Genomic DNA, 12,364 nt, shown 5'->3' on the forward strand with positions numbered 1-12,364 from the left:
ATCATTCAGTAAGTGAAAAAAGTACAGAAGATGGTTTTAAGATATTGCCTAGATAACTTTAAAACAGGGTCTGGTACATTGTTGCCTAAAAAGCAAGGGTAAGAATGTGGACTAAGGTCATCTACACTTAAATTACTCAGAGGAGTATTTGATATACTATTTTAGCTTGAGCTAAAGAGATTAACTCAAATATAGTAAACAAACTTCTTTCTCCTACTAAGCTTCTATTATTCAAAGGCAACTCAAGATAAAATCACAACAAAAACTTTAATAATCACTTTTATCAAGGATTTAATCACCTCATCTTCTAAGTATGACACATAATTTAAACATAAAAAACAGTCTACGCTGGATGCAGTGGCTCATGCTGTACTCCAGCACTTTAGGAGGCCAAGGCAGGAGGATTGCTTGAGCTCAGGAACTTGAGACCAACCTGGGCAAGGTAGTGAGACTTTGTCTCTACAAAAAAAATTTAAAAATTAGCCAGGGGTGGTGGCATGCACCTGTAGTCCCAGCTACTTGGGTGGCTAAGGTGGGAGGATTCCTTGAGCCTAGGAGGTTGAAGTTGTAGTGAGCCATGATCATGCCACGGCACTCCAGGGAAAGATGCTGATTCAAAAACAAAACAAAAAAAAAAATACTTTGGGAGGCCGAGGTAGGCAGATCACGAGGTCAGGAGATTAAGACCATGCTGAAACCCCGTCTCTACTAAAAAATACAAAAGGCCGGGCGCGGTGGCTCAAGCCTGTAATCCCAGCACTTTGGGAGGTCGAGACGGGCGGATCACAAGGTCAGGAGATCGAGACCACCTGGCTAACACGGTGAAACCCCGTCTCTACTAAAAAATACAAAAAAAACTAGCCGGGCGAGGTGGCGGGCGCCTGTAGTCCCAGCTACTCCAGAGGCTGAGGCAGGAGAATGGCGTAAATTCAGGAGGCGGAGCTTGCAGTGAGCTGAGATCCGGCCACTGCACTCCAGCCTGGGCGACAGAGCGAGACTCTGTCTCAAAAAAAAAAAAAAAAAAAAAAAAATTAGCTGGGCGCAGTGGTGAGAGCCTGTAGTCCCAGCCACTCGGGAGGCTGAGGCAGGAGAATGGCGTCAACCCGGGAGGCGGAGCCTGCAGTGAGCCGCGATCTCGCCACTGCACTCCCGCCTGGGCGGAAAAAAGAAAAAAAGGCAGTCTAATATGGCTTCCTAATATGCTTTAGGCTAGAACAGAGGTTCTCAAAATACGGTCCAAGACAGAGGCTCCCTAAGGCCAAACTATCTTCCTAACAATACTAAGATGTACTCTTCTTCTTCTCTCATAAGTTTACAGTGGAATCTTCCAAAGTAGAACATTTGCTATTCCAAGAGACTGGATACAGAAGCAGGCATAAGAGCCCATGTGCCTTCTATAAACCAGACATTAATAAGACTTGCACAAAAGCAAAACAATCCAACACTTCTCATTTCTTTCTTACTAAAAGTAATGTTTTACTACTCCTCTGAATCTTATCCTCTGTCTTAATTTTCAGGGACATCTCATTCATTGATTCACATAGATTATAATTTTATTCCTCAGGTTTTTGTACTGGATCATCTCCTCTTTTCCTCTCTTGTATCCTCATTTTCCTCTCCAGTGGAGAGGAATTGCCCCAGCATACAAATATGCTTTACTATCTCCAATTCTAAAACAAAAACAAAAACCTCCCTTAACCCCAATATCTCTCCAGCTTCTGCCCCCATTCTCTGTCTCCTCTTATAATCAAGCTTCTTCAAATGTCTATATTCCATTTCCTCAGCTCTCATTTGCTCTTCAACCCACCCCACTATGGTTATGGCAACATGACCTGACTAAAGCTGCTTTCTTTACCATGTCCCACTACCTCTATGCTCTCTGATCATCTCTTTCCTCTTTTTTACTTGACTTTTGAGCAATCAAGTAAAGACACCTTCTATGCTAGATCCTCCAATCCTACCCACTTCCTAAAGGTTGAGAGGTACTCAGAGCTCAGTACTGGGCTCTGCTCTTCTCTCTCTAGTATCTCCCTAGACCTCTTTCACTCCTGTGGATTTTTTTCCAAAATTATTTCTGAAAAGGTGATTCATGGACACAGCACTAAATTCAAAAGGCATAAAAGGCTATGCAGTGAACTAAGCTTATCTACCACCCTTGTTCCCAGCTATCCAGTCCCACTCCCAAGAAAGTAACTGATACTACCCATAGCTTATTTAACCTTGCAGAGATACTCTATGATTTTACAGCTATCTGCCCTCAGCCTACACTTTTTTTAATATAAAACACAAATTATAGTCTACACTGTTTAGTACCTTTTTTCTCTGTAATACATCTTGGATATCATTACATATTGGTATATATAGAGCTATTGCATTCTTTCTAATGGCTGTATTCTACTCTGAAAATGTATTAAAATTTACTTAACTAGCCCCTTAATGGAACACATTTAGGTTGTTTCCAGACTCTGGTCACTTGGTCACTGTAAACAATGTTGCAATGTTCCCTGACCATGCCATTTTGCACATGTGAACTTATATGTGGGCTACATTTTTAGAAAAGGAATCTTTGAATTGAAAGTTATATGCCATTAAAAATGACAGATATTCTCAAACATTCTCGACAAAGGCACTAATTTACACACCTAACAGTAATGTAACTCTCATGAAATTAAATATCATCACCATATTGATGGCACCCAAAGTCATATCACCGGTCTCTCTCTTTTATTACTTCAACATGTCACAAACATAAAATCTGGCTTGACTCTTTGATTTGGACTCTCACTGCTCATTCTCCACTGTTTCCCTTCTTTTTTTAATCCATCCATAATAGTAGCTCAAACTAGAAACGTGGGAGCCATCCTTGACAGCTCCTTCTCTCCTAGTCCCCGTATCAATCTAGCACCAACTTACGTCAGTTCTACCACTTACTCAATCCTCAAACATCTACTTCTCTCTTCTTCACTGCCATGGTTTTAATCCAAGGTTCCATAAACAATGATCTGGTATACTGTATTAACTCCCAATTTGTCTCCCACATCCACTCTGCCTTTCTTCTAAATTAATCCGTATTTTTTTTTCAGAGTATCTCTCTCACAAGTATAACCAAGGAGTTCTTTGTTTAATTGTGTATTTATCACATCTCCTCCACTACAATGCAAGCTCCATGAGAAACTATGACTGTTTTTGTTCACTCCTGTGACCCTAGAATCTGACATTGTAGAAGCTCAGTAACTATTTACTAAATAAAAACAGCATGAACACAAAAAATGACCTTCATTCCATGTAAGTCTAGAGTGGAAGCAGGTGAGGAATTATCCCAATAGAATCTGTAATAATCAGTTTCCCCCACTACAATGTAAATTCCTTAAAAATGAGAACAATCTTACTCCTCTCTGAATCATAAACACTGGTGCTTGCCATGTAAGACAGTCAATAAATAATTGATAAATGTAAGAATAAATGAGCCAACGTTATAAAAGTGTATATCTGTGGTTATTAAATGATTTCCCATCCTTTGTGGGGCAGATACCAGATATATAATAATGCCACCTTTTCTCTTTGGTGTCTAGAAGTCTGAAAGCAAGGAAATATCAAAATTCTTCTTGTATTACACTAATCAGTTACAGTTAGGTGGCTAACTTACCAGAGCAGACTTCCCAACGCCTCCTGAACCAAGGACCACTAGCTTGTACTCACGCATGATGTGATCTGTTTAAATACTGACGATCTGAAAAACAAACAAACAAACAAAAAAATCAAAGATTAAGAAACACACTAACAGCCTAATAATGTACAACTGCTACATCAAATATAGGAGTTTGTTTTGTTTTTTCCTTGTAAGACTATCAAATGGACAACAGAAGCTACATGGCAAAAATCCATATAGATTTTAACATAAGTTTATAGGATTACTTTCAGACATTTTAATTCACTGAAGATCATCTTTGACTAGGCATCAATTATGTTCATATTACTTCTAAGAATCTTTGATTAAAAACAAGATGATTAAATCCAACAGTTGATAATCTTATGACTACAATGATAAACCTAATTCTTTGCAAAGCTATCATTTAAACAACTTATGTACTTTTTAAAAATATTCACTCATGAGCTTTAATATAATGTACAGGCTATTTTACTTGCTTAAAATATTCTACAGTAATTCTACACTATTTTGTTCATTATTGTATTATAGCTGAACCATTTAAAGTGTCATCTTGAAAATAATTAAAGATGTGAACAGGAGATCAGATGAAATTGCTAAACACTATAGGCAGTTATTAGCAATACACGACATAAGGCCCAAATGGCCAGAGAAAATAAAAGGAACATAAACTTTATTTTTTATCTCCATGGTTATCTTAAAAGGTATAAAGACAGGAAATAATTTTCAGTGGCCATGGTGGAATAACTAGAAACAGACTTTTCAACTCACAATAACAGCCAGAACAGTGAACAAAAAAATATAAAACTCTTTTTAGATACTGGATAACAAGCAGTGTAGGACTGTGATTTCTGAGATGCAAAAGAAATGAAGTGAGACCTAACCTGCCCTGGCTTTCTGCCTAGAGGCACTTTTCAGACTATGGTGAAGGGACAAAGAACTCAAGCAGAGCTTAGAAGTGTGCCAGAGAAGTGGAAGCTAAGCATATAAAATTCCAGAAATCTGCATAAGGATTCACTTGAGTCTGGCTAAGCACTAAGCCCAGCACACAGACTAACTTCAAAAAGTAAGGCAAAGAATAAATAGAGATTTACAGGTGGAACAATTCCCAGAGTCATATGGTTCTGACTAGAAGTCTTCCTTGTTGAAAAACTAGAAATTCACTAGAAACCTCAAAAGACTCTTATCTTAGTAGCAGAGCTAAATAAGCTCTAGAGTAAATGATATTCTAGATGCTTCCTAACAAAGCTTAAAACAAGGCTCAAAAGGATGGAGTTGGTCCATGTGTAACTCAACCACTTGTCTAAACAAAGTCCAAGATTCTTTAAAAGAAGCAGAAAAAAAAATTCCACCAATCATATAAAATTAACAATGTCCAGTATCCAATAAAAAATTAATAGAAACGTGAAGAAAGAAAATGTGACCTGAAACCAGAGTGAAATAAATCAGCTGAAACCATCCCAGAAACAAGATGATGAAATTAGCCAATGAGGACTCTAAAACAATTATAAATATGCTCAAAAATTTAAAGAAAAAAAAATGAGGAAGAAAATGGTACACATAATTAGAACCAAAAAGAACTCAGAGTATTCAGGCTGGGCGCAGTGGCTCATGCCTGTAATCCCAGCACTTTGGGAGGCCGAGGCGGGTGGATCACGAGGTCAGGAGATCAAGACCATCCCGGCTAACACAGTGAAACCCCGTCTCTACTGAAAATACAAAATATTAGCCAGGCGTGGTGGCAGGCATCTGCAGTCCCAGCTACTCAGGAGGCTGAGGCAGGAGAATGGCATGAACCCGGGAGGTGGAGCTTGCAGTGAGCCAAGATCGTGCCACTGCACTCCAGCCTGGGCGACAGAGCGAGACTCCATCTCAAAAAAAAAGAACTTACAGTATTCAAAAACAGTATGTGAAACAGGAATATCACTGGAGGGTATTAACAATATATTAAATACCACAGAAGGAAAGTACAGGGGATCTGAAGACACAGTAATAGAAAATACCCAAATTTAAACGCAGCTAAAATGTGATGAGAATAAGGGGAAAGAAGAGAAGGGGAAAGGGAGACAGGAGAGAGGGAACAAAGAAGCAAGGGTAGAAGGACTAGGGGTGTAATAAGAAAGAAAAGAAAAAGACAAGAACTACAGGGCAATATCAAGCCATCAAGCAGTATAATATATATGTAACTGGAATGGCGAGCAGGGGTAGCATTTGAAGAAATAATGACATTTTCAAAATTTGATAAAACTGATATATCTGGCCAGGTGCAGTGGCTTATGCCTGTAATCCCAGCACTTTCGGAGGCCAAGATAGGCAGATCACTTGAGGCCAGGAGTTAGAGACCAGCCTGGATAATATGGTGAAACTTCATCTCTACCAAAAATACAAAAAATTAGCTGAGTGTGGTAGCATGTGCCTGTGGTCCCAGCTACTTGGGAGGCTGAGGTAGGAGGACCCCTTGAACTCAGAAGGCAGAGGTTGCAGTGAGCTGTGATTGTCCCACTGCACTCCAGCCTGAGTGACAGAGACCCTGTCTCAAAAAAAAAAAAAAAAAAAGACACATCTACACATCCAAGTAACTCAATGAGCCCGCCTCCTGAAGGAGTATAAACACAAAGAAAACCAAAATGAGGCAGAATAATCAAATTCCCGAAAAGCTGTCAAAAACAGAAAATCTTACAAGAAGCCAGAAGAAAAAAATTTACATAGAAACAAAGTTAAAATATACAGACTTCAGCCAGGCACGATGGCTCACGCCTGTAATCCCAGCACTTTGGGAGCCGAGGTGGGCGGATAGTCTGAGCTCAGGAGTTTGCGACCAGCCTGGGCAACACGGTGAAACCCTGTCTCTACTAAAATACAAAAAATTAGCTGGGCGTGGTGGCATGAGCCTGTAGTCCCAGCTACTCGGAAGGCGGAGGCAGGAGAATCGCTTGAACCCAGGAGGCAGTGGTTACAGTGAGCCGAGAGATTGAGCCACAGCACTGCAGCCTGGGCAACAGAGTGAGACTCCATCTCAAAAAAAAAAAAAAAAATACACACACACACACAGACTTCTTGTGAAGCTATGCAAGACAAGAAAATGGAACTATAAAACAAAGAAAAATCCGGTCAACCTAGAAAAATAAATACAATGAATATATGTTGAAGAAATGGAAGTAAAAGATTTTTCCCAGACTTCATCCTCCTGGTGGGGGCGGGAAAAAAAAAAGCTGGAGGCAAAAAGTTCACCAGCATACATTTAAATCATGAAGAATTTTTTTTTTTTTTTTTTTTCGGGGCACAGGGTCTCACTCTGTTGCCCAGGCTGGAGTACAAGGAGTACAGTGGTATGACTGTAGCTCACTGCAGCCTCAAATTCCTAGGCTCAGGCAATCTTCCCACCTCAGCCTCCTGAGCAGCTGGCACTACAGGAGTGCACCACCACACCTGGCTAACGTTTCTAACTTTTTTTGTAGACAAAGGGTCTCACTATGTTACCTAGGCTGGTCTCAAACTCCTGGGCTCAAAGGCTCCTCCCACCTTGGCCTCCCAAAGTGCTGGGATTACAGGTATGAGCCAGCACACCCAGCCACAAGAGTAATTTCACCACTTAGAGCAAAAATGATAATAATCACTGGGTTTACATGTAGAAGTAAAATATATTACAATAGTAGAAGAGAGAGAAAGAGAATACTGAAGGTCCTTAGATTATATCTGAAGTAATACAGCACGTTTTGAAGTAAATTGTCATATGTTAAAGAAGTATATTGTAAGTCCCTGAGCAACCACTAAAAACAAACAAACAAAATTCAACTCAGGCCGGGCGTGGTGGCTCACGCCTATAATCCCAGCACTTTGGGAGGCTGAGGTGGATGGATCACCTGAGGTCAGGAGTCCCAGACAAGCCTGGCCAACATGGCAAAACCCCATCTCTACTAAAAATATAAAAAGTAGCCGGGCATGGTGGCAGGCGCCTGTAATCCCAGCTATGTGGGAGGCTGAGGCAGGAGAACTGCTTGAACCCGGGAGACAGAGGTTGCAGTGAGCTGAGATTACGCCACTGCACTCCAGTCTGGATAACAGAGCGAGATCCCATGTAAAAAAAAAAAAAATTCAACTCAATCAAAAAGAATGTATGAAAAATGCAAACAAATAAGCAAAAAATAGCGAAGAAAAAATTGGGATCAATACAAAAGGCAAGATGGCAGAATTGAAAGGAAATCACATCATTACATTAAATGCAAATTGTCTAAACATTCCAATTCAAAGGCAATATAAAAAAGTAAGACCTAACTATATGTTGCTTCAAGAAACAATCTTTAAATATGGATACAGGAAAAAACATCTATTGGTAACAAAGTCACAATTACTGCTAATATTACTGCTGTGTTTTGTTGCCTGCATTCAAAATAGAAATACTAAATTTCATTCAGAGATTAGTGGAAAAAAAAAAAGATACAAATATTTTTTCTTTCTATGAGAGTATTGGGAACCCTGGATTAAGAATCCCTACCTACTCTCAACAGTTACCATTTTAGGTTACTTTAGTTCAGTTCTCAAACTTTTTGGTTTCAAGTCTTCTTTATAAACTCTAACTTTTATTTTTTTCTTGAGACAGGGTCTCACTCTTTGCTCAGGCTGGAATGCAGCGGCACAATCACAACTCACTGCAGTCTCCACCTCCCTTGCTCAAGTAAGTGATCCTTCTGCCTCAGCCTCCTGAGTAGCTGGGACTACAGACATGCACCACCACAACTGGGTAATTTTCTTTTTTCTTTTTCTCTCTTTTGCAGGGACGGGATCTCACTATGTTGCGCAGGCTAGTCTCAAACGATTCAGATTCCCAAAAGTGAGAATCACTTGTGCCCAGGAGTTTGAGACTAGCCTGGGCAACATAATCGAAGAGGCCATCAAGTAAGGCTCAAGATGCTTCGGCCTCCCAAAGTGCTGAAATTATAGGTGTGAACCACCATGCCCAGCCAACACTTTTACATTCTTTTTTTTTTTTTTCCAACAATATCAATAATCACTTTATTTTGTTATACTTTAAATTCTGGAATACATGTGCAGAAAGTGCAGGTTTGTTACATAGGTATACGTGTGCCATGGTGGTTTGCTGCACTCATCAACCCGTCATCTACATTAGGTATTTCTCCTAATGCCATGCCTCCCCTTACCCCCACCCCCCGATAGGTCCTGGCATGTGACCTTCCCATCCCTGTGTCCATGTGTTCTCACTGTTCAACTCCCACTTATGAGTGAGAACATGCAGTGTTTGGTTTTCTGTTCCTGTGTTAGTTTGCTGAGAATGATGGTTTCCAGCTTCATCCATTGCCCTGCAAAGGACATGAACTCATTCTTTTTCATGGCTGCATAGTATTCCATGGTATATATATGCCACATTTTCTTTATCCAGTCTATCATTGATGGGCATTTGGGGTTGGTTCCAAGTCTTTTCTATTGTGAATAGTGCTGCAATAAACATACAGGTGCGTGTGTCCTAATAGTAGAATGATTTATAATCCTTTGGGCATATACCCAGTAATGGGATTGCTGGGTTAAATGGTATTTCTGGTTCTAGATCCTTGAGGAATCACCACACTGTCTTCCACAATGGTTGAACTAATTTACACTCCTACCAAAAGTGTAAAAGTGTTCCTATTTCTCCACATCCTCTCCAACATCTGTTGTTTCCTGACTTTTTAATGATCACTATTCTAACTGGCATGAGATGGTATTTCATTGTGGTTTTGATTTGCATTTCTCTAACGACCAGTGATGATGAGCTTTTTTTCATATGTTTGCTGGCTGCATAAATATCTTCTTTTGAGAAGTGTCTGTTCATATCATTTGCCCACTTTTTGATGAGGTTGGTTTTTTTCTTGTAAATTTGTTTAAGTTCCTTGTGGATTCTGGATATTAGCCCTTTGTCGGATGGGTTGCAAAAATTTTCTCCCATTCTGTAGGTTACCTGTTCACTCTGCTGATAGTTTCTTTTGCTGTGCAGAAGCTCTTTGGTTTCATTAGATCCCATTTATGGGATTTTGGCTTTCGTTGCCATAGATTTTGGTGTTTTAGTCATGAAGACTGCCCATGCCTATGTCCTGAATAGTATTGCCTAGGTTTTCTTCTCGGGTTTTTATGGTTGTAGGTCTCACGTTTAAGTCTTTAATCCATCTTAAATTTTGCATAAGGTGTAATAAAGGAGTCCAGTTTCAGTTTTCTGCATATGACTAGCCAGTTTTCCCAACATCATTTATTAAATAAGGAATCCTTTCTCCATTGTTTGTTTTCGTCAGGTTTGTCAAAGATCAGATGGTTGTAGATGTGTGGTGTTATTTCTGAGGCCTCTGTTCTGTTCCATTGCTCTACATATCTGTTTTGGTACCAGTACCATGCTGGTTTGGTTGCTGTAGCCCCATAGTATAGTTTGAAGTCAGTGTGATACCTCCAGCTTTGTTCTTTTTGCTTAGCACTGTCTTGGCTATATGGGCTGTTTTTTGGTTCCGTATGAAATTTGAAGCAGTTTTTTTCTAATTCTGTGAAGAAACTCAATGGTAGCTTGATGGGGATAGCGTTGAATCTATAAATTACTTTGGGATACTGATTCTTCCTATCCATGAGCATGGAATGTCTTTCCATTTGTTTGTGTCCTCTCTTATTTCCTTGTGCAGTGGTTTGTAGTTCTCCTTGAAAAGGTCCTTCACATGCCTTCTAAGTTGTATTCCTAGGTATTTTATTTTCTTGGTAGCAACTGTGAATGGGAGTTCACTCATGATTTTGCTGTTTGTCTATTATTGGTGTATAGGAATGCTTATGATTTTTGCACATTGATTTTGTATCCTGAGACTTTGCTGAAGTTGCTTATCAGCTTAAGGAGTTTTTGGGCTGAGACAACGGAGTTTTCTAAATGTACAATCATCTCATCTGCAGAGACAATTTGACTTCCTCTCTTCCTATCTGAATACCCTTTATTTCTTTGTCTTGCCTGATTGCCCTGGCCAGAACTTCCAATACTATGTTGAACAGGAGTGGTGAGAGGGCATCCTTGTTTTGTGCCAATTTTCAAAGGGAATGCTTCCAGTTTTTGCGCATTCAGTATGATATTGGCTGTGGGTGTGTCATAAATAGCTCTTATTATTTTGGGATATGTTCCATCAACACCTAGTTTATTGAGTGTTTTTAGCATGAAGGGGTGGATTTTATCAAAGGCCTTTTCTGCATCTATTGAGATAATAATGTGTTTTTTGTCATTGGTTCTGTTTATGTAATGGATTACATTTACTGATTTGCATATGTTGAACCAGCCTTGCATCCCAGGGATAAAGCCGACTTGATTGTGGTGAATAAGGTTTTTGATATGCTGCTGGATTTGGTTTGCCAATATTTTACTGAGGATTTTCGCATCAATGTTCATCAGGGATATTGGCCTGAAATTTTTTTTTTTTTGTTGTGTCTCTGCCAGGCTTTGGTATCAGGATGATGCTGGCCTCATAAAATGAGTTAGGGAGGAGCTGCTCTTTTTCTGTTGTTTGGAATAGTTTCAGAAGGAATGGTACCAGCTCCTCTTTGTACCTCTGGTAGAATTCGGCTGTGAATCCACCTGGTCCTGGACTTCTTTTGGCTGGTAAGCTATTAATTACTGCCTCAATTTCAGAACTTGTTATTGGTCTATTCAGGGATTTGACTTCTTCCTGGTTTAGTCTTGGGAGGGTGTATGTGTCCAGGAATTTATCCATTTCTTCTAGATTTTCTAGTTTATTTGCATAGAGGTGTTTATATTCTCTGGTGGTAGTTTGTACTATTGTGGGATCAGTGGTGATATCCCCTTTATCACTTTCTATTGTGTCTATTTGATTCTTCTCTTTTTCCTTCTTTATTAGTCTGGCTAGCAATGTATTTTGTTAATCTTCAAAAAACCAGCTCCTGGATTCACTGATTTTTTGAAGGGTTTTTTGTGTCTCTATCTCCTTCAGTTCTGCTCTGATCTTAGTTATTTCTTGTCTTCTGCTAGCTTTTGAATTTGTTTGCTCTTGCTTCTCTAGTTCTTTTAATTGTGATGTTAGGGTGTTGATATTAGACCTTTCCTGCTTTCTCCTGTGGGCATGTAGTGCTATAAATTTCCCTCTAAACACTGCTTTAGCTGTGTCTCTGTCCCAGAGATTCTGGTACATTGTGTCTTTGTTCTCATTGATTTTAAAGAACTTATTTATTTCTGCCTTAATTTTGTTATTTACCCAGTAGTCATTCAGGAGTAGGTTGTTCAGTTTCCATGTGGTTGTGCCGTTTTGAGTGAGTTTCTTAATCCTGAGTTCTAATTTGATTGCACTGTGGTCTGAGAGACTGTTATGATTTCTATTCCTTTACATTTGCTGAGGAGTGTTTTGCTTCCAAGTATGTGGTCAATTTTAGAATAAGTGCTATGTGGTGCTGAGAAGAACATATATTCTGTTGATTTAGGGTGGAGGGTTCTGTAGATGTCTATTAGGTCTGCTTGGTCCAGAGCTGGGTTCAAGTTCAGAATATCCTTGTTAATTTTCTGTCTCATTGATCTGTCTAATATTGACAGTGGGGTGGTTAAAGTCTCCCACTATTATTGTGTGGGAGTCTAAGTCTCTTTGTAGGTCTCTAAGAACTTGCTTTATGAATCTGGGTGCTCCTGTATTGGGTCCATATATATATTTAGGATAGTTAGCTCTTCTTGTTGCATAGATC

General features: G+C 39.5%; 1 protein-coding gene across 9 annotated transcripts in view; it reads right to left on the minus strand.

Annotated features, from left to right (window-relative positions):
* The window catches only part of LOC105479203 (RAP1A, member of RAS oncogene family), a 97,481-nt gene that overhangs the window by 21,265 nt on the left and 63,852 nt on the right, over positions 1-12,364 (minus strand). For 7 of the 9 annotated variants that reach the window (XM_011737085.3, XM_071094111.1, XM_011737084.3 and 4 more), the window contains exon 2: positions 3,647-3,730. In XM_011737085.3, the coding sequence (XP_011735387.1) occupies positions 3,647-3,703 (57 nt within the window). In that variant the 5' untranslated portion in view covers positions 3,704-3,730. The remainder of the gene's footprint in view (positions 1-3,646; positions 3,731-12,364) is intronic. The other 2 variants (XM_011737087.3, XM_071094150.1) reach the window with 1 other exon arrangement.

Source organism: Macaca nemestrina, chromosome 1 (assembly GCF_043159975.1).
Source record: "Macaca nemestrina isolate mMacNem1 chromosome 1, mMacNem.hap1, whole genome shotgun sequence".
Classification (NCBI taxonomy): Eukaryota; Metazoa; Chordata; class Mammalia; order Primates; family Cercopithecidae; genus Macaca; species Macaca nemestrina.